The following is a 27254-nucleotide window of genomic DNA, read 5'->3' as shown; positions in this document are numbered from 1 at the left end:
CCTGTTTGTTTGTCGAATGCCTGAGAGCCTGGAGGCTTTTTAAAAGGGCTTTGCTGAAAAAGGACTTCTTCTGTGTTACTTAGAGACAGCCATTGCTTGCCAAAACACTCAAAAAAAAACAATCACAAAACTTGAGAGCTGGGCAGACTATTAGAGGCTGCCAGTATGCCCCAAAGGACCTGAAGTATAATAGTAAACTATATGGAGCATGCACCTCCCCACCCCCACAGTCTTACAGGGTGTGCTGACTTGAATTCAACATGCCCAGATCCAGTGTGGTAAAAATTTTGGTCTAGAGTCCAGAGCTAATATGTGGCAACAGTATTTGCTAAGATGAGTTGCACTTCCACAATGAAGTCCTAAAACAGCTCAGAAAAGCTCTCTGAAGAGTTTGTAACACACTTTAACATAAACCCCAAAGTTAATGTAACCTTATCATAGTCAAGGCATCCACACACTGTAATGCAAAATCTATTTTACCTTATCATCTTTTTATTATAAATTAAGATATGTTCAAGTGGCAAACTTTATAGTATTAATAGTAACAGCACTAATAAACATTGATAATCAGTATCAACAACATTGATTACGTGCTTTCCACATGGCAGACAGGTGCTCATTTGACCACTTCAAATGCATCCTGCCAGCATGAAATGTTCAGTGCTTTTACAGGGATATGCTTTACTTCCTTATTTTATTGAATATTAAGTCCCCCTCATCCCCACTAAAATGCAAGCCCCAGGGGGATGGGGTTTTGTCTCCATTATTAACTAAGTCTCTAGTTCCCAAAATAGTACCTGCCACTTTGTGGACATACAAATAATTTTTGAATTAACTCATTTAATCCTCAAAACGACTCTATGAGACAGAGACTGTTATAATTCCTATTTTACAGATGAGATAACTAGCACACAGAATGATTAAGTAATTTGCTCAAGGTCACACAGTAAGTGATACAATTCAAACCCAGGTTGCCTGGCTCCACACCCTATACTTTTAACCAATACCTAGCATTTCTGACTCTATTCTAATACAGACAACCACTAACATGTATTAAGTGCTTACTATGTGGCAGGCACAAAAGATAAATGTCTTACATGCACTATTATTTAAGATCACAGTCATTTAATATGACAATTCTGTAAAGCAGGCTGTTGTCATTTTAATCCCATAAATGAGCAAACTGCATCTTAGAGAGATCCCATACCTTACCCAAAGTCATGCTGTAAACTGTGCAGCTAGAATTCAAACTCCGGCTCCTGTGAGTCCCAAGTGCACACACTAAACCACTCTCCCATTAGGGGTCCTGAATCGTCTTATAGCTACATGGGTACCTTAGCTATGGGTTTGCCTGAAAATCTTATTTCAGATCACCTTCTTTTTCTCATAATGTACATAAATCTTGGGCTATTAACATAAATGATTACCAAGTCAATCAGCAGTACCACCAATCCAAGGTATGAAGCTGACCTGAATCAAAACCATAGGAAGCCCATGACCCAAGAAGAAACCCTCCTCCTCCCTCAGGGGGAAGTGGTGCCAGCTGCCACCTCAGGTCTGTGGTGCACTGCGGCCCTCACTGAGGGCTTCCAGAAATCCTCTTCCCTGTGGGTGGGTACCAGAGGGCTGAGGGGTCGGGGCGCAGGGGGTGAAACGTGACGCCAACCCTGGTCAGTGTTACTGGCCCCACCCGCCAAGAGGAGGGAGGCAGCAGGAGCACAGGGGTGTTGGTAGCGGTAACGCTCGTGGAATAGCGACAACAGTGGTGGTAAGGGCAGTAGCTGCAGTGCTCGCAGTACGAGCCCGTGGTAGTACTACTAGTTGTATAGTAGCAGGCAGTACCACGCATGGGCAGTATTGCAAGGAAAGGGATAAAAGAGAGTGCGTCTCATTTGAAGAGCAGGACGCAATACGACAGGAAGGGGGTACCCACTGCCACAAGTGCCACTAGCCTGTGAGCTGCTGGTCCAGGGTGAAAGGTGAGCTGAGCTTTGAAAAATGCTCAGCCTTAAAATCCAGTTGAGAGACACAGTGCTGGAGCTGCAGACCAGGGCCTCTGAGGCTGGAAGGCAGTGAAGGACCAGAAGTGATCCCGAGGAGCCCCAGGAAGCAGGTCAGGGCTTTGTGGGAGGCTCAGCTCTGGAACAACCCTACGACAGGTTCTTGGGGACAGGACCTCACCACACTGGCAGAGGTGGATCTGGAAGGCTGCTTTGGGCTTGAGGTCTGGGCATGGCATCTGTCTTTCAGCATCTAAGCCACTAAGAGGAGGGAAGGAAACTTATCAGGGCCTCAGGAGTGCAGGGAGCTGAGCAGGCTGAGTCAGCCTCCGGCAGGATGTTATTTAGAGGTCACCGAGTTTCAGAGCCAGATGACCTCTCTGAGATCAGTTAACAGGATCTTGGTAACTCCACTTGTTTTCAAAGCAGGGAACTGAAGCTCAGAGTGATGTGAATTTTTGACATTTGGCAGTTTGGGACAAGGGTGGGGTTTACCGACCAGTCTCTGGGCTCCCAGCCCCAGTGCATTTCCTACAACTGACCCACTGAGGCACCTAAGGGCAACATCAGACACCTGCATTTGTGTGCTTTTGGGTCCTGTACTTATGCTTGTTTATCTCAATAATGTTTGAGAATTTCAACCACAGAGAAAATGAAGTATTTTTCACAACCCCCTAAGATAGGTAGTGGCTCCAAAAACCATTAACAGATATGAATAGCAGGGCAGGAGGTATTATTTGATCTTAGAAAAGCCTATGTTGCTGGGTAGATACCAAGCAAACCCTTGGCAAGTGGAGGGTGAACCTGCAAAAGCAGGTGACAATCTGGGTTCTAGTTCCAGCCCTGCCACTGGTTACCAGGGAGAACTTGAGAAAGGTGAGTTCTCTGAGCCTCATTTTCCTTATCAACAAAAAAGAGGATGCGGACTAGACCAGTGATCTGCATAGTGGCTACACCAGAATCCCAAAGTGCTTTTAGAATAAAGACTTCCAGTCCTACCTTCAATGATTCTGATTAAGGAAGCCTGAGTGTAGGGGCCCAACAATTACATTAAAAAAAAAAAAGAAGAAGAAATCCCCCAGGTGGGTACACAAATGCCTGCACTGGACTGATAGAGAGATGGGTAGATGGATACAAGATTAAAATATTATTTTGGCTAACTGCAGAATTTAAGTAGTACATATAGAGGAGTGTACTCTGAGTCAACTTTTCTGCATATTTTTAATTTTTCATGATAAATTGCTCAAAGGAAAGCAAATTAAAAAGGGGAAATGCCCCCCCAACCCCAGGTGATTCTGATGTCCGAGCAAGTCTGGCATCCATGGACCAGGTCATTAGCCTTCTGACCCAGTTCAGGTGGCTTTACCGTCCCCACAGAGCAGCTACGGGCACCACCTTGGAAAAAGGGAGCTGGTGTGAGCACTCAAGCTGGTTCCAGATGTCAGAACAATTCCCACCCTTACCTGTTTTTACATTTGGGGAATGTGTATAAGCATCTACAGAAAATGGACAATGGCTCCACTGCTTTAAAAAAAAAAAGTATATACACTGCTCTACAAGGTAGTCTTTAAGGCCTTATATAGATACAACTGTTTATAAATCCACAGAATTATTTAGGGTTTTATATGCAAGATGAAGTGAAGGCTTTAAGACTAGAAATGGGAGCCCACCCTGATTTGAAGAGTCAAGCAAGACAGAGGAGCCCAAGCAAAGATCTTGTAGTGGCCACAGCCATTACATCAGTAGCGGGACCCGTGACTATTTGTCTGCAAGTGATAACATACCTACATTTAACTAGGTCTGAGCAAAGCTCACTTAAGCGCTGTTTCTTGGAAATAACTGAGTGTTTCTGCAAACTCAAATACCTATATTATTAATATATAAAGGAGACAATGATCTTAAGATATCAAGTACCTATTATTAATATAAGAGCTGAAAATGGCACCCTAATGAAGAAATGCCTATAAGGCATTTGTGGATATGTGCCTGATGCAGACTTAGCAGCTCTGAGTCAGTGATCACTCTCGGCAGGAATGGTCCACAGTGATGCCAGCCGACTGGTCCACAGCCTGAGACATATGTGGAAATCTTGTGGATAGTGGATACAAATACCAAGTCACATTGCTCTTAGGTTTCCATATGGCTTATGACCCATATGTGAACAGCAAACCCAACCAGCCAGGCGTAAGAACTCAAATTTATATCTAGATACAGGATACTATTCATGTAATTAAGCTTATTAGGTTTTAGAGATGCTATTTTACCATAGGGTAACTTTTTTGCTTTTTTTGGTGCTTTTCAACTCCAATAAGAATAAAAGCACCTGTTAGGCTTCTCAAATCACTAGGGATAAACATGAGAAATGTCATACAACTATAGACACTTAGAAACACAGGAACCTCGGTCCTACTAAAATTTCAAAAACTGACTCTCAAAAAGATAGAATAACCAAAACATCAACCTTCATAGCACCACTTTATTTTCGAAAAATGCTCTTCCTCATAGGGTAATTTTTAGAATGCCAGGAGCTTTGGACATTATTTAGCCTCATACACCATTTTTATAGATACAGAAATCAAGATATGGTCTCAAAACTGGCAGTAAAAAAAGAGTAGCGGGGAGCTACAAGAGTCCAGAAGGTGACCTTGAGCTTCTGGGAAGGAGGATCAGAAGCTCTGGCCGGGGAGGTGGCTCTGCTAAGGAGTTTAGAACCTTGAGGGAAACTATGTTAAAAAATGATGAAGACGTACTGGGGAGGGGCTGCTTCTGTGAAAAGGATAAAGCAACAAAGACATTCTGGGCACAGAGGCTGGGTTACCTTCTGAGTCTGGGGCTCTCCAGTGAGAGGTGAGTCCCTGGACAAGGGGGGTCAGGGAACAGTCCCCTCCCTGGCCACTGCAAGGGCAGGAAAGCAAACTTACAACACGGAACCAGACATACAGACACAGGCGAACGTGAGCTCCAGCCGTGTCACTCATCTGCGTTCCCCGAGCAGAAGGACATCCCCTCCTATCTGCTCATCTGTTTTCCAACAAGCTTGAGATCTGGGCATAGCAAGAGGCCCAGAGGCTGGCTCCTCAGTGTGTGGCTTACAAGTCCCTAAAGAGTCAGGAGTCCTATTTTTAAGATGCTCAAACACTGGGCAATGAAAGAGAGAAGGAACAGCAGGTGAGCTGGTTACTCTCCGCCCACTCCTCCCCAGAGCCATGCTCCTGGGCTGTGTTGGCACCCTGGCTGGCTGACCTCTACAACCCGTGTTCCCTGGGCTCCTTGTCACCTGGCTTCCAGCTGAGCACACAACGGGAAGCCCTGGTGAGAGACATCAGAGTCCCTCCCATTCTCTCTGGTAGCTCCTGCCCATGGGCCCTCGGCGCCCACTCTCCCGGGTCCCTGCAGGTCTCCAGCGGCGAATGTCCACCTGGGCCTCAATGTTCCCAGCAGGCTCCTTTCCCCTCCTCTATTCCATGACCCATCTGAGTTGGTGTCTACCTCTGCTGGGACCCTGATGTCACACTAGGGAATGAAGCCACAGGATAAACATGGAGTCTTACACACACTCCTATTTACCTGGCACCATTTTATATTGAAAGTGAGTTATCTTAGAGAGTAAAATGGAAAGCCACATGTACTTTAAAAATAAACAGACCTTCAAAAAGCATCAACTTTCAAATCCCAAATACTGCTGCCTTGCTGTTCACTGTCCTCTGGTCTCTGGGATCTCTGGTGGGGGCACTGAGCAAAGCAGCTGCACTAGTGGGAGGTGAGATCCCCTCAGGCTCTCCTGCTTGTAAACAGAAGTAAAATAACAGCAAATTTCCTTGATGGCCTGAGGGAGTCAAGTCAGTGCTCCAGGTGCAGGGCAACCTGACCAGACAGGTGAGGGGAAGGAGCAGGTAGACCTCAGGAGGGTCCAGGGCAAGCAGGGCTGCAGGAAGAGGCACACGGCCCAGATGAATGAGAGCATCACAAGCCTGCAGACTGCACAGCGAAATCGCCCATTCCCTGGGGACATCAAGGTTAGAGTCCAGAGCACTGACTGCTTTCAGAATAGTCTTTAGCAAATATAAAGCTAACATATTTTGCTATGAAAAGATATAGAAAAAGCATGTAATATGTATTAGAACTCTTTGCACAAAGTCTATAAAAAATTCCCTGCACGGAAAGTATGGATATATCATTTATTTAAAATAAAATTAAAACACATTTTATCTTAGTCCTGGTAATGCTGGATAGAGCAAGAGTTAACCATAATCTCTTGGCCAAAATTCCCTTCACTTGAACTGAGAAGAGAGACAAGCAGAGCCCGTGAGGGCCTGTGCACAAAAGGAGACACTCCTTATGCTTCTGGGAGGGGACCGAGGGGTCACTGAGCAGGACGGAACCAGCTGGGGAGTCCTCCAGGGTCCCCTCCGAAGACCCACTTCATTCAAATCCCTTCTTTCCTCATCATTCTCACATATTATGCTAAGCTTTCATTGAAGATTCAGGTCTGAAGTGAAAAAAGGCTGGCTACTCCTGGTTTAGATTAAACCCAGGTGTATGCATGAATCACTACTGTGGGCAAGCGGAAAACTGCCTGATGATTGTTCTTAGATGCATTTTTATTCAGATGTAGAAGGCTTATCTTTTTCAATATCCAGTCCCAAGCAGAATTACTTTATTTCTAGTTACTTAACTTTTTTAAATAGTGAAAAACCCTCAGAAGGCATCAGAGATTAGCAAGAGACAAATGGCAAATCCGCTTACCTGCTATCCCCAGCATTCGCCACATACAGCTTCCCCAAAAGGCAAACCACAATGAGGGCTGTGCAGCCACCAGATATATTATACGAGCTTCTCTCACGTTCTATTTGTAGGTCCTGGAGGAAAAAAAGCAAAGTTAGTGGTGGCTTGTACAGGAATTCCCATCACAGCTGTTCTTAGCCTGGCTCCCTCGACACAGCCCTGGGAGTCTAAATGTGCTTCAAAGAAGGGACAAGAAAATCTCCAGTACTTTTCGACTGGCTGATGAGCATTTCTGGAGTGGACACTGGTTTCAAATTGCTGCCTATTAGACCATCTGCAGACCAGAGACAGGCAGCAAGGGATGGCAAACAGATACGATCAGACAAGAGTGAGAATAATAAAACCAACTGTATTTAATAAACACTACAGCTTAGGGGAGATTTAGCCTTTGTACCGACTGCCCGAGCTGCCATGTGGAAACAGCAGAGCGGCTGATAGTGCCAAGTGTGTGGACAAGACTGTTGTTTTTAACCCCAAAGTCTCCAATAAATAGTTTCTCTTACAGCCAGGGAATAGAGGGGATGTGAAGAACTGTGGCCTCTATTCAATGCAGGCAGGAGCACCCCCCTCAATCTTACCAATCAAAGATGTAAACTTTCTAATCCTGACCTAACTTCCCCTTCCCGAGGCTGCTAATTCACAACAGACACACATCATAGCAGCACCAGCACTCACTATGTCAGGCAGTACGCTTAGCACTTCACACAAAGAACCTCAGTTCATCCTCACAACCATGTTATTAACCTACTGTTCAGAGGTAGCGAAGTGGGGTTGTTTGCCTGTACTTACCGGACCAGAGACTGGACTCCAGTCTGGTTCTCCTCTACCAACACCTGTTATTACCTGCCATCTAATGAGGCCTCCCATAAAAATTAAAAATAGACCACCACTTCTGCTGACAGATGGGCGTCATCTCAAGACAGAGGTCTGTGAAATTCGGTGCCAGTGACAGAAGCATAGGTTCCATGACTTGAGTTAGGAAAATAAACTGATTGCTAGCAAAGATAATGCCCAACATGCCCACAGTAATCTACTGATGGGGCACAGGGACAGAGGATGGAGACGAGGCACAGAACGGGATGAGACGGCGGCCCGGCTGGTTCTGAGGGAGCCATGCTGACCCAGCGCCAGGCCCTTTTGTGATACTAGAAACACAAAGAATTAGAACTCAGATACCTCTGCCAGCCTCCTTGTGGAAAAGGGGTAGGTAATTTAACAATACAGAATTTATCAGTAACTGCTTGGATCCAGAGGCCAGAGGTGCAATACATAGTCAGATACATCACCAACCAGAAACTGGGAAAAAAAGCAGAGCTGGAGCAGAGGACACAGATGAAGAACAGCATGTTGGTGAAAAAGTGAATGCAATTAAGTACAAAGACAGGATCTGGGAGGAAACAACACCCTGGGAGTGAACTGGGGAAGAGGGAATGGAAGAAGAAGGCCGAGGAACGTCGGGGTCAGGGGGGTTAGAAGTAAAAAAATCCCCATAAAGGAAGAAGTGGAAAGAACATCAGAGGCTGTAAAAGGGTCAAGCATGAGGATGACCTTCAAGGACTATACTGGATTTTTAAAATTTACTTCAACTCTAATAAATTAGTTTTCTTAAAGCACCTTCATGAGGATTAAGTTAGATAGTGTGTATGAGGGGCTTAGCAGGCAATCTAGATTCTTCCCACAGCCTGGAAGCTCCATGGTTGAGAGCAGAGACCTCTTTTGCTCACTGCTAACCCCTTAACATCCATACTGGGCCAGGTAAGAGGTAGTTTAACAAATGTCTATTAAACAGGCAAGTGCAGACATACATTGAAAAATGCCTGAGCTTCCTGATTGTCTCCCTACCCCCTTACCTCTGCCTTAATATGGAAGATACGGTCCACAACTCACAAATGAAATGCTTGCAGTGCAAATAAATGCCCCCTGAGATAGTAATCAGGCAGGAACCACAGTGCAGGTAAAATACAGTCAGTTAACAAGAATGAATGAATGGCTATCAGAGCCTACACAGGGATGGCAGGAAGCAGGCAGGTGAAGAGGAGGGGCACAGACATCAGCTGGGAAGGACTTTCACAAGGAAGGGACAGAGGGGAAAAAAGACATCAAAATGGTAGGAGTTGTTTAACACACAAAAATACCAACAGCTCTATTCACAAAGGAGTTTGTGGGTAGATTTATGCATTTTTCGATTTCAAATAATATAAAGTTGATACTATGAAAGTTACCTATTTCATCAGATTAACATATAAATTGGTATATCAAGTCCTCATCCAATGCTGTTTCCAGTACTTTGGAAGGAACTGCTCTAGCTACAGAAACTATCCTGCCATAGGCAGAATCAGCATTTGTTTCAATACGTAAAGTCTGAATGAAAGACAATTTTTATTAAAAATCCCTTGAGCACCCAACTGCTTACATGCAGCACATGGGCTGGAGTGTGAATGATGCCTGACACACTTAAATCAATTTGGTAAGGGGCAAAATGCTCTATGGTGCACAGGTCCACGCGCAAGAGCTGTCCGCAACAAAGAATTCCTCTGGGACTCAGAAAAGTTTATTCTGCAACACGGGTTTTAAATCATGGTTTATACCACAGCAAATCTGATTATACAATTACTGAATCCCTAAAAAACATCAAGACAGTGTTTGGCACTGTGATTTCCTGCTACAGCAGAGTTTATATTTGCCTTTAATTTTCTGGGAAACATTCGAGTTAGCTTGCCCAGTTAATCCCTCACTATTACATTAATAATGTGATTCCGTATTTTTTTCTAATTGATTTCGTCATTTCTTTCATCTTTTCCTACTTTTCAACTACATTCCCTCTCTAGTTCCCCCAGCATAAGGCATGTTAAATTTGGCAGCATTTTCACTTCAATAGTGGACTAAAGTCTAGCTGCCTTTTATCCAAGAAACTCTGCTAATATGTTCATGCTCTCATCACCCCACCGTTTGTGTAATATACATATGCACACACATGTGTGCTCTCTGGGATCACAGTCATGAGGACTGAAAGGTGTGCTTCACAGACTTTATCCCCATGAAGGATTTACTGTCATGAAAATACACTTTTGTATTTCTTCTAAAACTGGGTGTAACTAGAACATATTCTAAAAATAACTGCCTCCCTCTCCCCTCCCTACAAGCCAAAATAGCACATTTATTTTTTCCTACACCACCTACTCCTCTTTAAAAGATGTTTCACAAAAATCTTAGAACTGAAAGGAACATTAAAGGACCATCTGGTTGGTTCTTTTACTACCAGATCAAACAAGATAAATGAAGTCTAAAAAAGATATACTTGCTGTTAAATTAACTACCTATTTTTTTTAAACACTCAAATTTTCCTATTAGCTTAGGCTTCTCACATTGTAGGTAAAAAAATACACAAAATGTACATTGTAATTTTTTTTTTTTTTAAGTCTCAAGTTTGGGCATTTTTTCAAAAAAATCGGTGAAATCACATGAAAATCTGCCCCCTACTTTATGCTAGCTAAACAATCACCAATTGGATTATTTCCTCATTTTAGCTGTCAAGGAACCCCAGGATGTAAGTCTAGAGTAACTTACTAGCAAAACACCTGTACATACTATCCTTTCTTTCCCAGCATGGTCTAAAAGGATCAGCTTCAATGACTCATAAGATTCAATTAACAAGACAATTGGTTTATCTGCTCTATCAAGAGCCCAACAGACCTCTAAAGGCTGCTTTCTACTTAGCAGGCCTGATTTATCCTGTGTTGTGTCTGTGTAAATATTACATTTAAGCTGGGCCTCTATCTCTTAATAGAAAAAGTGACCTAATTTTTAAGACTTGGGACTTTATTTTGCTCCTTTTTGGTGCAAGGAAGAATAAGAGCAATGAAGGGAAACGAGAGACGTGTGTGAAATGTGACTAATTCAGCAGAAAAGAATTGCAAGAAAGAAAATACATTGCTCAGGATGGTTGTAATTTGGCTTGCAAGCCCCAGAGATGATGCAATTCCAAGATCATTCTTTGTTTCCTACCAAATTCGGGTTGCAGAAGGAAAGCAGTGACAGACAGCAGAACGGAACGAGTACTGGATCGTTTCAGTAGGACTTGGCAGCTCTCTCCCAGCTGGGTTAAAACGTGGTTCTGAGCACATGGCTAATAGTGTCAGTCACAAATAATAAGATTCTGCATGGTTTTAGTATCTGGGTCTGATTTCGGTTTATTCTGAGAACAAGCCAACCTGTCAGCCAGGCAGTGGGAAGGAAAAAGTACTGCCTAATATTGCCACCTGCTGGGTGACAGTGGAATATCATCCCTAACACTCATTCCTTCTTCGAGGACTTCCTGCTCAACCAGAAACAAACAAAACTCTAGCTTAAATACAGGCAGCTTAGGCAGGTCCACAACTTAACATGGATATGCTAATTTTTGAAAACACTAGGACTTATAAAACCGTAAGTTTTGCATTGCTCCTTTTTTTTCGCCATAGTTTCTCTATACAGTTTTTACCAACAAAGCCAAGCTGAGTAATATTTCCAACCATTTACTCAGTAACAGGAAAATGTATTTTTATTTTAGAAGTTAAAATATTGCCATTTTTCTCTTTCTTAACAACCAAAGTTCTAGGACATTCTTAAATGTGGTGAGGAATCTAGACCTACACTGAGAAAGAAATAGGATAGGATTTTTAGAGTCTTCCTGCCTGTATCCAGAACTCCAATCCTGCAGGTGACAGAGTGAAAAGCTAATGGCTGCTGCCTTGGTTTTGATTCCTAGAAGGGCAAAGGTCTCCTGCAACTAACTATACCAACAATGGATGTGACTGCCTGAAATGCTGACTATTCAATCCTGGTTTTGGAGAATGGGGCAGTAAGAAGGGACTGACACCAGGACTCTTGAAGACATTTATCTTATTCACATCCTGAGCCAAGCAGTAACTTAAACATAACAGGTAACAAAACTCAGCTGCTCAATTAGCATTGCTACAAAGTGTTGCTGTGAAACCGAATTGAAGCAAGTCAAAACGTTCCTACTATTCTGGTCCTTTAGGAAGCCGTGGTTCATTTGCCACAGAGGATACAGGAGAAATGGCGACTCAGCCTTCTCACCATGAAGAAAGATCCAAGGTGAGATTCAACAAGGAGGCCACGAGGCAAACCTGCCTCTGCCGGCAGGCACAGTAAGCATAAGAGGCTGGGGGTCAGAGGCCACCTTCCCCACAAGCCACATGCTGCGCCACACAACCTGTGGATCAAAGAGGAAAGAAAACACAGCACCCTCAAAGCAGCTAACAGTATTTGAAGAAACCACTATCATCTCCCCAAGTTCAAAGCATTTTTTGTCCACTTCTCGTAGTCTGTATTTTGCAACTAGAAATAAGTACTATTTATCCTGGCTTAGTGGTTCTTTATCTTTTTAACTGAGTCTCCCTTTCAGACAGAAATCAGTATTTCACCACCCGACTTATTGTTATTTAGATCAAAATAAATAAGGTATTGTGTATCTCTATATTCATACGTGTGACTACAAATGCCTCCAGATATAAAATCTAATCCCTTATTTCTAGACACCCATGGTGTCTAGAAGAATGCTGGTTATAAAATATAAGCTCAATAAATACCAGTGGCAGAAAGGGGCAGTGGAGAGCATGCGTGCACACGAGACCTGATTCTATGTTGCTGAGCTGCCGTAGATAAAGCAAAACCCCAGTGAAGGGCAACCTTTGCCTTTAAAGGTATTTTAAGTTACATTCTGAATCTCAGAAGGGGCAGCTGCAAAGAATTCATTACTGAGGCAAATTTGAGACTTAGGGTGCTAGGCTTGGGGAATTTTTAGGGATTTAAAAGAAGAGAAAAAGCAAGAGAGCCACAGACCTGAAAAATGATGGAATCTTTTTAATATTGAGTTTTCCTATCTAGAGGAGCAGGATGGCAACAAGACCGAAAAAACCTAAAGAAGACCCAGAAATGGGAAAGCTAGAAAGTAGATGGCTAGGGTGAGGGAAAAATTTAAGCATGGCCAGAAACTCCATACAAGCCCCTCTTCAAGACCAACAGGAAAAGGAAGTTAGCTGCATGTTGGGCATTTCAAAGCTTACTTTCAAACACTGGCTCTCAAAAACTTACTACCGAGAGGGGAAGGAAAGAAAAAGTATTTTATGTGAATTGGCATTAGCCTTCCAGGCCATTACATTGAGAGTATGCTATTTAATTTCTGTGTTGTGGGTTCTGAAGCTTATCCCAAGCAATGTAATGGTGAAGTCAAGCATGTTTTTATGACACTGGCATAGATTTTTCCTGCAGTCCCTGATGAAGCAAAGGAAAAACAAGACCACTGTCTAATTAGGTAAGACATCATACAAACAGGGACACTTTTGAGGGTAAAAGAGGACATATGAGTAATTACTCTGGGCTGACAGGTATCAGCTGGCTCAGTCCCAGCAGAGCAGGCAGGAGGGAGAGCCACCCTACCACGCATCACAGAACCAAAGAATGGTGAGTATTCTCACTTAATAAGGCCAGGGACGTGGTGCAAAGTCCAGGGAGGCCTCTGGCATGCTGGGAACCAGAGAGACAATCTGGGAAAAACTTAAGTGTGAAGAGGAAGCTGCAGGGTGGGATAGATTGGAGGAGAAGAGATATTTGACTTAAAGCCAAAATTCATACACTGGCTCACCAGATCCTCCACAGGCAGGTTCCAGACCACCTCTGCAAGTCTCCTCACATCATTCCGGCCCCAGAAATCTGTTTTAACCATGGGGGACATCGGCTTGGTGTCTTTGCCTGTCTGGCGCTCTCTCCCAGATGTGGTTCTCCATGCAGTTTCCCCCACCCAGAACTCCCTCCCAGCCTCCTGTGTCCTGTGCTTTCCTCCCACCCTGCTGAGCATCAATTCACAGGGAACCATTTGCTGCATCTCTACCAGACCCCTCCTGCACCCTCCATTTCTCCTCTCAAGGCCGTTCCCACTGATTTTTTGTTTAATACACATCCTTGCCTAATTTGTTCATTGTTTTTTTTCCTGGTAGGCCAGGCAGGTAGGTAGTTCTCAACAAATAGTTTTTGATTTAATGAATTATATAGGAAAGTGAAAGGATCTTTTTTCCTTTCTGGCAACTATGTTTCTAAGAAGAATTCAGGTAGTGAATTGGCTAGTTAAAAGCTGAAAACATTTAGAAGATAAGAATGAGGCTCTTTACTAAGCATTTTTCTCAATGAGTCTCTCATTACAAGTGTAGTTGCTAGTAACCCTGGGCCATTAACGGGCAGAAACCACCTCTGTGAAGGCCTGACTCAATGCAGAACTGGCCTCTAGTGGATAAAATGGAGAATACAGCAGTTCCAATAATACATGTCCTATGGCATTAGCAATTAAAGAAGGAAATGAAAAAACCCAGTTTCTTTTGCCTTTCACTTCTATCATCTCACTTTTTCTTCCATTTGGGGGATAGCCCACTGTCAAATTTTTACAATTAAATATTTAGCTTTCTGAACACTGGTGTCTAGAAACACTTACTCACATCAGAGCTTCTATAATAGCCAGAGAGTAAGATTTTACACCAAGTTGGGTAGGAGTTGATTTTACTACCTTGACTCCTTTCTTCTTAAATAATAATGACACAGGGACCGTGGGTGTAGTCAGAGCAGAGTGAGGGCCTCTGGAAAAAGACCCCTACCAAAACTCCATATTAAACAATTAAACAAAGACAGAGTCACATTAATTCTCTAAACTAAAATATCAAACTAGGAATATAGGCATTCTTCAATGAAGATTAGTTAACACTAAAAGGCCAAGAATAACTTAGCCTAGTATGTTTGAACATCCCCCAGATAGGAAAATACCTCAGCATGGCCCATGTCTTGTTTGTGTCAATTAAATAAAACTATTGTAAAATTTACTTTAGCCTGCTAAAAAGCCCAGTTTATCTTTAACTTTACCCAGATGCTGCTTTTCCTTCTCCAGCCCTAATCAAGTCAATAACTCAGCTCACCTTGAAAGCAAGACAAGCAGCCTTGATTGTTATGCTCCCAAACCAAGAAACTGCTATTCCAAGACGGAATAAAAGTAGTAAATTTCTTATGTTAACTCTACAAAATAGTCTGGAAAACTGACAAGAAACTTAGTGCCTCTTTAAAGATAAACATTTAGAGACCATCTGGTGGGTCTGCTTCCCTAGCCCTTTGTCTCTCAACCGCCTATAAAATCCCCTAGACAACACACCACTAAAGGCTCTCTTGTCCCCTCCTGGCTCACGCCAGGGACTCCGTCTGTCCTCTCACTGTATCTCTCAATAAAAGTCTCCCTGGCTCTCCTACCTTGACTGTTTGCTAAGTTCATTCTTCAACTCTGCAAACAAGAACCCCGGCATCAATATTTTCCAGCCTCCTGGTGTTTTTCTTGGGATTAAAGGCTAACAGGCACTTCTATTACAGAGAAGCACTTTAACCACCTGCTCATCATAGGGTAAATATCTATGTGACAGGAGAGAAACGCTGGGGCCAAAGAAAGGATGAGGAGAGGGTATAGATTTGAGGTGAGAATACATGGCCTTTTTTGTCTTACAACAAATCTGATGACGCTGTCTATTATCATTCACTGTTCTCCTCTCCTTAGCACATGAACTGACATTAGGAGTGTACACGGTGTGTACACTCAGTTCTGGGGAGTCACTCCTAAGCTGCTCTTGCCTCACTAAGCAGCTTGTCATCACTTTTTAATCTCCAGGTTTTAAGGACACTACCACCCACTCACTTCACTCAAGTCCTTATAACATCTTTAAAACTCTTCTTACTCTTTACGTGCATCTAGGCTGCTGCTCAGGAAGAAAATCTCTGGAGCCGAAATAATTTTCTCCATAGAAAAGTGATCTCAGGGAGGGAAGGGGTGGCACAGAGCTGAGCAGGGGCCGACCATCCATGCGTGTTCTCACCCAGCAGAGTGGGGGGCAGCAAGGGGCGCTGAGAGCAGTGTGTTCTCAGGAGCGAGGCTGAGACGGAAGGAGGCTGAGATCCTTGATGAGACACATTCAAATTTAAATGTACAAATTAATGCATGCTCCCAAGTAAAACAAAATGACTCTTGGATATTGGCCCCTCAGTTCTCCTCCAGCTGTTAACCTTTTTCTTCTGGCAGCTAACTACCACATTGTTCTCAGATCAGATTGCACAGGACCGGCCCTTTTGAGCATTTTACTAAAAGGTCTGTTTCCCCAAACACCTGGAATTCATACACTCGTCCTGCTCACATTTCACTTAAGTGGCATTGTACCAGCCGGCATCAATGAGTCTGCAGGAAGAAAAGCAATAATGCATATACCTAGTGATTACCTCCGCACTATTCCTCTCTGCCATTTTCTCTTTCACTCCTGCCAGCGCTCAATGCCAGAACTCTATCTTGTGCCAACCTTTGGCGAGAAAGGAGGCCGTGCCACACAATGGCAAAGACTCCATGCAACCAGCGGACGGCCGAGCCGAGCCTTCTGGAAACCTCCCAGGGAGCAAGGGTCTGGCTAAGTGACCGCCTCGGCCCCTCCAGCCACACCTACCATCTCCTTGAAAGCACTCTCCAGGGCGCCAACGACCAGGCACTCGTGCGGGATCTTCTTCTCTGTGAAGAAGCGCGCGGGAGGGGCGCTGGGGGAGCCGGGCGCCCCCGGCCCTGAGCGCAGTGAGGCCGCCCGGGTCAGGGGCCGGCCGTCAGCGGGCGCATTCTCGGGCCCCTCGCCCAGGCAGGCGGGCGGCAGGACGGCCGAGTTCTTCAGGACCTCCACGATGTCCTGCAGCTGTTCCGCGATGTGGCGCTGCAGCAGGCGCGACGCCACCACGGCGGCCCCGGACCCCGCGTGGCCGTCGAACAGCGACCAGTAGTGACAGGAAACGCCGTCTGATTCCTGGTGGAGAAGGCGACAGGGAGGAGTGAGAACCGTGGGGGCCGCTGCCAGGTCACTGACATGCCCCCTAGGCTGCCCCTCCGGTTTGCAAACAGTGGGGGCACAACCGGGCAAGAATACTTCGGGATGGGGAGGGTCCTGGATACGCCCCTGCTGTCACCCCCACCCGAGGGAGGACGCAGTCCTGCCTGCCTGCTGGGCTGGAGCCCCCGTAATGTGAGGTGCAGCTGTGACATAAAACTCCAAAAACAGGCAAGTCCTCAGGAGTCCAGCTTTAACATCTAACCCCTGAAGTCCCCTCCCCACTGCACCCCCAGGGCAGGGCTGGCTGGCCTGGAGTCTTTGGAGAAAGGGAGGCCCCTGTGGCAGGCTCTTCAAGAGGAAGTAAGCAGACCCTTTTTTCTGCCGTAGGGGCCTTGCGCTCTCACTCTCAGAGAAGTGCCCATCTTCTTCGGTCTACATGCTGAGTTTTAAGAACACGTTTTTCCCTTAACACTCAGTCTCTTCCAGTCTTACCAAGATGTGGCCAATTCCAATCTCCTTTTCGTATTTCCCACCTCTTCAGTTTCCAGCTGCCACCAACATCTTTGTTTCCTCTTCCTGCCCTAAAGCTCCATGCTGCCTGTGTTCCCTCATCTATCATGGATTTAGTACCGGCCAGCTGATCTCTAGACTATTTCAAGATGAACATGTTAAAAAACCATGTTTGAATCATACATGCCTAAAATTTTAACTATTAAAAAAAGGGAGCTCAATTATGATTTTTCTAGAGGACTAAAATATTAAAACACTGAGACTGAATAGGTCAGGGGCATATGACATTCACTTCTGAATAGCAAGCTTATCTCCCCTGAAATAAAAAACATTGAATTCTTTTTCTGGCTGAAGCCATTAAAGTTCTTTTGGTCCACCTTATTTTTTACACTGAAATACATTTGCCATATAACATTACATATATTTGAGGTTTGATACATTTATATATTGTAATGTGAGTACCATTACAGCAATAATCAATCCATAATTTCTTTTTCTGTGGTTAGAGTAATTAAGATCTAATCTCTTAGCAAGTTTGCTTATTATAATACATCATTGTTGTCCATGTACACTATACTATGCATTAGACCTCTGGGACTTATTTACTACTCACTGCAAGTTTGTGTCTCTCCCATCCCCCTGACTGTCAGTCCCTGGTAACCACCATTTTTGGTCCATCTTAGAATGATGCTAGAAGATACTGTGGTAGCAAATGTCATTCCTGTACTTGTGCCTTTTAAAACTTTGTATTCACTCAATTCTGGGCTACATGCTGAGAAATGTCTTTTTTTTTAAGGCAACAAATATTTACCGAGCACTCTCTATGTGACAGGCATGAAAGCAGGCAGTGGGGATAAAAGACTAGATGAAAGAGGTACCAGACATGGCTTGATCTTAATAATCCAGAGGGGGAGTTGGATACAGATTAAATAATCACACAAATAAATGAAAGATTACAATTCTGGTCAGGGCTGCAAGGAGAGCTTCTTGGTGCTGTGAGGCCAGCCTGCAGAGGGGCACACTGGAGGATGGGACATAGGACAAGGCTGAAGGCTGCTCACAAGTTCACAAGATAGAGAGGGGAAAGGAGCCACCCAGCAGCACCAGCAGGTGCAAAGGTCCTGTGGTAGGAAGGTATATGACCACTAAGAGGAGGCTGAACCATGGCACATGGCTGAGCAGGGGAAGGAGGCAGGAAAGGAGGAAGATGAGCTATGTCTCAAGAGGGAGGTAGTGGCTAGACCACACTGTCCTCCCAGCACACACAAAGGACCTGGCCTTTTGCCTATGAGTAGCAAAAAGTCACTGACTGAGGCAGGAGTGACAAAACTGAATCACGTCTTAAAAAATCACTCATGCTATGTATGATAAGAGGATCAGAACTAAGAGTGAAGGTGAGGATGCAGTTAGGAGGTACCTTTAAAAAACATTCAATCAAATTCAGGCAGTAAGAAACATATGTGAATGATTCAATGCACCATACAACAGGGGAAAAAGCACTGTAACTCAGAAAATAGTAAAGTGGAAAGGACAGTGACTTACGGATGAGAAGATCTGAGTTCTAACAGCATCTTTAACACCAATAAGCTAAGTGGGAGGCAGTGCAAGTTCAGGGAGGCAGTATAGCAAACAGACCCTGGCTGGGACACTCTAGAGCTGGGCATCCCTGCTGCCTAACCTCTCTGTCCACAGGTTCCCAGTAAGTAGAAGGTGTGTGATGGCTCCCATAGGGGAAAAGGGGTATTTGGGAGGTTACCTGAAGCAAGCACTTACTTGTAGCTGCTTTCACTGCTATTATAATTGGGTAAATCACTTTCTGGGTTTTAGTTCTGCACCAAAATAAGGGGCTATCCTAAAAGACATTCCAAAGGACCCAAGGACACTTGTAGTAAACCCCCCTCACACACATGCCTCTGCTAACTCAAAGTTCAATATTTAAGAAGTGTAGATGAGTAAGGGCTGGGGAAGAAGTACAGATCAGGAGGGGAAGAAATTGGGCCTTGAAGACAGACCAAGTTGAATCTGTATGGATTGAGACGACTTGGCGGCCCAGCAGAGGACAGGCCCTGGGGGCCCAGGTGACGGGCCAACTCTGGTAGAGGAGCACCTCATATCTAGTCTCGCTGCGGAAGCCTTCCCTGCAGCTGTGTGTGGCTGTATGACCTTGTACTGTCCAGTGAGCTGCGAGCAGAGGCTCCTGGGTGGGACTTGCGGGAAAGCTATTGTTTTCTGGACAAAAGGAAGGCCCAACCAGCTTGGTCTTTTGCCCTTCATCCCTCCCCCTTTCTTTCTCCCTGGGCCACAGAATCAACACCTGGAGGTGGACACTTGTAAGAAAGGCTGACAGCTACAGCTCAGTGTGGCGAGACACAGAGCCCAAAGGAGCCTGGGCCCTAGATGTCCTCATGGGATGTTGCACAGGCCCTGAGCGGCCGCCTCTGGGCTTCGTGACCTTTTCATAAGCCACCACTGTTGGCACCTGTAACAAGAGCCAGGGGCACGGAGAGGGAAGGACGTGCATGCTCACACAGCACCCTGGGACTGAGGCATGCATGGAGGGAGGAGGAGTGTGAGGTGAGGCACCAGCAGAAATGAATCAATTGTAGGTACAAGCGGTTATCATCCAGGCACAATACTAAGCCCCCAGGATAGACTCTTAATTTAGATCATCCGTGGATAGAATTCAGGGAGTCTATTAATCTATCTTTATTTTCACAAACCTCTGAAATTCAGCATTTGCTCCTATTACGAATGTAAGGCCATGAAACACAGTGGTATCACCTGCAACTTGGTCGCCAACAGAAATAACGTATCGTCACTCCACACATCCTGAATTACTGTTTATGCTCATCATTACTTTGACATGATACTAGTTAAAGCCACCACTAGGTTTGTGTTATCTGCTGCATTAGTAAAGTATATATTGCCATGTAACAGCCTCATAACTAGGGAAAAGTGGCCAAAGAAAAGGACCTCTTGCTCATTGCATCTAACTCTCCCAGGGACCCACAGTCACCTGAGCCAAACCTGTTCACACAGTCCTGCATCCAGTGAAAACCCAGGCAGTGTCTTTAGGGCACCTGTTGCAGGGGCCGGTGAGGGATGCAACAGGAGTTGTCAGTGTCCAGCCGCTGATTCTGTACTTATGTTTCCAGAGTCCGTATCTGAAGCAAGGATCAGGTCCCATGAAATAACCAGCCACACTACAATGGAATGCTACCACATTTCTAAAAATCAACTCTGAAATTTTTCTGACAAGTGATCCAACTGCTTCTTTCGACAAGGCAAAGTATTTTGCAGCTCCCTCAACAACTACCAGTTGTTATAGTATCGGGGGAATTTTTAAGCAGGTCCAGGGGAAACTGGGTTGGGACTCTGGGGGCCCAGAAGAACTCCATGTTCCCCCTTGTGAACCCTCTGCACAACGGTGCTGTAAACTCGTGGCAGCTAACTTTGACAGGGCAATTAATTTTCACGGCCAAAACTTGTAAGACATTATTTTTCCACAAAGTTTGTTTCTTAATAAAGACAGAATGAATTGAGCACCAGTTGACACAAGGGCCAAACCTGTAGCAATTAAGTCAGTACCTCTGAAGTGCCCTACGACCACCCACCACCCACTGACCTTTCTTAAAGCTGTGGAGGGGATTCTGTCAGGCAGCCAAAGTGGAGAACCCCTGATTTAAGGCAAAGGGCGTTGCTAAACAATCAGGACACTGGTGTTCTAGTCCCAAATCTGCTGTCAGTTCACTGTGTGACTGGCTGAGTCACTCACACCTCCCTTTACTGTCTAGAGCAGTGGTGCCCAAATTGCGTTCCCTGGTTCTGAAGTGGTACCTCAGGAAACAGGATGCTAAGTGGGTGTTTAAGTTGTGAGTTCCCTTGACTATTATTTCAACCACAGCAGCATGGTTCCATCAGTTATAAATATCAGGGTTTTGCCAACCCTTAAACTAGATGAAAACAAGCCCAGTGAGAATTCAAAATGCTCCATGTCCTCCTATGGCAGGGAACTTCCAGTAAGTGATACATATTGGAGGAAATACAACCACAAAGTGGGCTCTCACCACATGCCTGATTCAAGTCTAAGGCACCATAAAGTCACAAGAACATCAAGCTCCGGGTCTAGAGTCCTCTTCCCATCATCTAACAAACCGCACATAGCAGGCAATATTCTAACTACGCTCCTATGCTAACCACTCAGGTTACAGAGGGGAATAAGGGGCAGAGGATGAAACTGCTCAAGGTTACCACCTGATGCAGCCAGGAACAGAGTCCCAACTCTAAGCCATCACCCCCATCTATGCTAAGCTGAACACCCCCACACCACACTCCACCCGCCCCTGGTGGGAAAGCTTGCCCTAACGCACACTTGGCACTCTAATACATTTCTCCTCTCGGCAACCTCAGTGGTAACCAGAATGAGTTTTCCTAAAACATGATCTGTGGACCAGCTCCAGTCTATGAGCCCCTGGTCTCTGATCGACTCTCCACATCTGCCTCTTACTCCAAATGCCACCCACACCACCAAACTACAGTACTTGCTGCTCAGCACAAACCACTACTACCTACCTGGCTCCCTGCTGCAGGCCTCACCCCCACCTGTCTTTTAGTATTCATCCTGTCATCTCCTGGGAGCCTCCACTTTGCCCTGAGCCCACCCCCACTGCACACTGACCATACGGTTCAGGACTGTCTGTTCATTTGCTTGGGAAATGATGGATTGAAAAAGAATATTCTGGAAAATGGGAGCAACTAATAGGCAATGCAGGTGACAAGATGACCACCTATGGAGGCCCATGTGGACTGCGGCCTGATAAAGGCCGACCTTGAGGGCTAGGTCCGGTTGGGGTGAGATTCTGGAGTGTGGCAAGGTAGATGGAGGAGCCTCAATTTGCCGACCTTGGGCTAAGGAGTGACGAGATGCCTCTAACCCAGGAGCACCAGTCCCAAGGCTCTCTTCAGGTGCACTGCGGGAGGGAAGCACTAGACTCTCAGAGGCTCACAAGGACTGTCCTGAGCAGAGTGCCTAGGTCAAGGTAACATCTGAGGAGATGGGGAGGAGACTTATGACTTCCCAGTCACTTCAAAGAACAACGTGAGGGGAGTGGAGCTTGAAATGGGACCAAGATGTTAACAGATCATAAAAATATTTTTGAAAGTGGCATGATCAAACACAATGTGCCATATGTTTATTTTAAAAAGGATGCAAAGATCTCCTTCTCCCTCTTTCTATTCAAAACAATCCATCAACTGCTGTCAGGTAAGAATGTATGGTTTGACGTATAAAGTCAGATCTGAGAAACCTTGAGGAATGAACACCTCCTTCCTCAACATCCTTTGGACCAGTAACTAAGGCATGTGTGTGAGAAGCTGGAGAGGGATGTGCTCACCCACATGGCTCAACCCAAGGTACCAGCCTGGAGGGCCTACATCAATGTCAGAGCGATAAACACGGCAACTGGGGGGCGGGCGTGAGGGGTGGGAAATTGAATCTGTGAGAAACCTGAGAAAATGACAAGTTGTATGCACACGATGCTTTTAAAGCATCTCAAATCTGTGATTTCATTGCAAATACACCTGTATTCTGTCACAGCATAGAATCTTCGGTGATTCCCTGCTGCCCTTAAAATACTGTCTGGCCTCCTGGTTGTTCACATGCCTCACAGGCCCTACAAGCAGTGTTGATAGTAGGGCCCTGGGGATCTCAGACATGCTACAAAGCATCCAAGAGGAAAGGATACTACCCTCTCTGGTTGTACCTGATGTGCTAAGCCTTATGGCTACGTGACCACTTTGAAATACACATGCACACACTACATCTTCTTCCCAATACACACAACTTTGTCTAATTAACCTACCTGGTTTCTATTACTTTAGCACATCACCATTATTTTACTATGTTTGTTACTTATTAATAACTGCATACATCTCCTAGGCCTGTCTTATGACTCAGTTCATAAATTGGAAAGAAACTGATTATGGGTAAAGATATAGTATATAATTTTATGGAAGCAAAGTTGCTGTCCTTTATGGCAATTAATCTGTGATGTAGGGTGATGACAGTTATATAGCTTCTTAGAAAAGTATGCGTTATTTTTCAGTCTTGAATGGATCTATTTTCATCTGAAAGGCTAAGATAGAAAGTAAAAGTAATGATATTCAACATCATCTGACTGCTAATCCCAGCAGAGGCCCTTGCCTTACTCTCTCGTACTATCAGAAAAGGTCGCTGGAGCACCAGCCCAGGATGCAAAGTTCTACACCTGAAAAATCAAACCTATTAAACTTAAGAGTAATATGACCTTAATATGATGAATTTCAAAATTATATTTTAACAAACATTTACCTTGTTTTTGCTCCAGACAAACATGAGTTTAATAATATTGCTTATTTTCTTTTTTATTAAACATTTTTATTTTATTTTGTTATCATTAATCTACAATTACATGAAGAACATTATGTTTACTAGGCTCTCTCCTACCCCAAGTCCCCCCCACAAACCCCATTACAGTCACTGTCCATCAGCATAGTTCCATCAGCATAGCAAGATGTTGTAGAATCACCACTTGTCTTCTCTGTGTTGCAAAGCCCTCCCCTTTCCCCCACCCCCAACATTTTACATCTATCCATAATACCTGCTTTCTTCTTCCCCGCCCTTATCCCTCCCTACCCTCCCATTCTTCCCAGGTCTCTTTCCCTTTGGTAACTGTTAGTCCATTCTTGGGTTCTGTGATTCTGCTGCTGCTTTGTTCCTTCAGTTTTCTTTTGTTCTTATACTCCACATATGAATGAAATCATTTGGTACTTGTCTTTCTCTGCCTGGCTTATTTCCCTGAGCATAATACCCTCTAGCTCCATCCATGTTGTTGCGAATGGTAGGATCTGTTTTCTTCTTATGGCTGAATAATATTCCATTGTGTATATGTACCACATCTTCTTTATCCATTCATCTAATGATGGACACTTAGGTTGCTTCCATTTCTTGGCTATTGTAAATAGTGCTGCGATAAACATAGGGGTGCATCTGTCTTTTTCAAACTGGAGTGCTGCATCCTTAGGGTAAATTCCTAGAAGTGGAATTCCTGGGTCAAATGGTAAGTCTATTTTGAGCATTTTGAGGATTTCAAATGCTTTCCACAATGGTTGAACTAATTTACATTCCCACCAACAGTATAAGAGGGTTCCCCTTTCTCTGCATCCTTGCCAACATTTGTTGTTGTTTGTCTTTTGGATGGTAGCCATCCTTACTGGTGTGAGGTGATATCTCATTGTGGTTTTAACTTGCATTTCTCTGATAACTAGCAATGTGGAGCATCTTTTCATGTGTCTGTTGGCCATCTGAATTTCTTTTTTTGGAGAACTGTCTGTTCAGCTCCTCTGCCCATTTTTTAATTGGATTATTTGCTTTTTGTTTGTTGAGGTGTGCAAGCTCTTTATATATTTTGGTTGTCAAGCCTTTATCGGATCTGTCATTTATGAATATATTCTCCCATACTGTAGGGTACCTTTTTGTTCTATTGGTGGTGTCCTTTGCTGTACAGAAGGTTTTCAGCTTAATGTAGTCCCACTTGTTCATTTTTGCTTTTGTTTTCCTTACCCGGGGAGATACATTCATGAAGAAGTCACTCATGTTTATGTCCAAGAGATTTTTGCCTATGTTTTTTTCTAAGAGTTTTATGGTTTCATGACTTACATTCAGGTCTTTGATCCATTTCGAATTTACTTTTGTGTGTGGAGTTAGACAGTGATCCAGTTTCATTCTCTTATATGTAGTTGTCCAGTTTTGCCAGCACCATCTGTTGAAGAGACTGTCATTTCCCCATTGTATGTCCATGGCTCCTTTATTGAATATTAATTGACCATATATGTTTAGGTTAATGTCTGGAGTCTCTAATCTGTTCCACGGCTCTGTTCTTGTGCCAGTACCAAATTGTCTTGATTACTATAGCTTTGTAGTAGAGCTTCAAGTTGGGGAGTGAGATCTCCACCACTTTCTTCTTCTTTCTCAGGATTGCTGCTTATTTTCTTTTGTATAACTATCTATAATGCCAGAACTTAAGGAATTATAACTGAGAAGGGTTCCTGGGGCCTTTCAACAAATAGAAGCCTGCTTCAAACACAGACTTTCACTGAACAAGGAGCTGGTATAATTTTTGATATAAGCAGCTGTGTCCATTTGGCTTCAAGTAGAACATTGCACTGCTCACCAAGGATGCCCAAAATCAGGAGGCTAAATTTTAGCCCTGTCCAAGCAGGAGCCACAGCACATGTGCCTGGGGAACCCACAGGCCAAAGTGCCTCCATGAAAAATCCAGGAGGCAATGCAGTAGCCCCTCTTTGTGCTGTGCTGACAAAGAGAGGGAGTTTCTCCATAAAACCTCAGGCATTTCCTGTGGTGCCCAACAGACCAGTAAGCTATAAGGCAGGAAACACGAAGAAAACCAAGTAACAAGATGTGACACATTCGTACCAGCCTACAGAAACTAGCCTCACTTCCCCTCACTTCACGGATCCCTGCCTCCCCAGTTTGCAAACCTCCTTCCATTGCCCCTGCCTCCAAGACAAGTGCTCTCCACAACAGAGCACGCGAAGCCGTGTCTTGGGGGTGGGGGACAAATATCACCAGTCAGCATAGAAGAGGGAAATGAGAAATCGTTCCGAGTTTCTCCACCTAAAGCTGAACAAGAGATTTAAGCTCAGCTAGTCTTTCTCATACAGACTGACACTGGCGCCCCCTTGTGGTAGTGAGTCTGATGTCTCCAGGCCATGCAAGGGACAGGGATGCTCCCCGCATCCATTAGCTTTGGTATATTGTGACCCATTGCTGGGTACATGTGCCCCCAACTGGATGGTCTTATGCATTATATTACTAAGTCTTTGATTAAATTACCCCTCACAAAGTGAACAACAGGTTTTTAAAAACATTCCTGCCAAGAGACTGCTGGTACAGGAACACATGGCAGCTGGCACTTCTTGCTCCAAGGAATGACAAGCTCATCATATCTGACAGTGGTAACAATCATTCTGAAACGCTCAAGGCAACAGCTGAAATATGGAATTGTACTTACTATTGTTAATGATGAATTGTGCCCAGAGAGATTAGCTAACGGGACATGAAGAGTTTGCTCTTCTTAAGGCAGTAAATGAGTTACTGTGTGAAACAGCACGATGCCAGGCATATGATAAATTCATGTAACTGTTAGCTGTTGTTATTTTAAAGTATTTCCTTTTAATCTTTATTGCTCTTGAATTATTTTTTAAATATTTAATGTACTTTTGTAATTTTTAAATATATGCTATATGGTGATGTATCAATAAATGAACAAATACACTGGGGATACATACTCAACAAAATCATCTTTAACTGATGGTTTGGAGATTGCTACTCTAGAAAATGATTGTCCCTTGGGAAAAAGTGGTGGTGCTTCTTTCCTGAGGACACAAGTACTCAGCTCCTTCAATGCTCATCTTCCCTTCCCTACCCCATTAGATCACCGGAGGGGAGGGCTATATAAGAGCATGAAAGGAACCTCACAAAGGTGGAAATACCACTCTGAGTTAAATCCCATGGCTGATTTTACAAAAAGCTCAGAATGAGCATGGGATATACTTGCCTCCTTCCATTCTCACCGCCAAAGAAAAGGGGTTACTTGTTTCCCACTGGGCAAATGCAAAGTTGACAATCTGATTGTTAACTGCAAACTGCCATATGGCTTGATTTCCATGTCGCTGTTCAGTTTTTATGGTGTCACAGAAAAGGATGATAACTCAGAATCTAGAGTATCTGTTTTAGGCACGTCATCCACAGTGCTTTCCACCTCCAGTTCTTTATCTGACCCTCACAGTGACAGAGAGAAGAAGGAAAATAAGCTGATGATGAAGCAAACATGAGAGGGAATGTGAGTAACATCATGAAAGGCCATCCTAGCGCCATATCCTATCACAGTCCCCTCAGAATTATGCAAGCATAGCATAGGTTGTTGGGGTTTTTAATTTTTTTTGACCCCATCTCTCTCTTTTTGAAATTTATTCAAATATTTTGATTTCCAGTGGAAAAGAACTCTCAATTTCA

General features: G+C 44.2%; 1 protein-coding gene across 4 annotated transcripts in view; it reads right to left on the bottom strand.

Moving 5' to 3' along the window:
* The window catches only part of PPM1H (protein phosphatase, Mg2+/Mn2+ dependent 1H), a 244517-nt gene that overhangs the window by 106249 nt on the left and 111014 nt on the right, over window positions 1-27254 (bottom strand). For all 4 annotated transcript variants that reach the window (XM_037024330.2, XM_037024338.2, XM_037024326.2 and 1 more), the window contains exons 3-4: window positions 16301-16645; window positions 6747-6859 (exon numbers count right to left, since the gene is read on the bottom strand). In XM_037024330.2, coding sequence (XP_036880225.1) covers window positions 6747-6859; window positions 16301-16645 — 458 coding nt within the window. The remainder of the gene's footprint in view (window positions 1-6746; window positions 6860-16300; window positions 16646-27254) is intronic.

The sequence above is a fragment of the Manis javanica genome, chromosome 10 (assembly GCF_040802235.1).
Source record: "Manis javanica isolate MJ-LG chromosome 10, MJ_LKY, whole genome shotgun sequence".
NCBI lineage: Eukaryota > Metazoa > Chordata > Mammalia > Pholidota > Manidae > Manis > Manis javanica.
The sequence above is the reverse complement of the archived record's forward strand: the minus strand, read 5'-3'. Positions and strand labels throughout refer to the sequence as shown.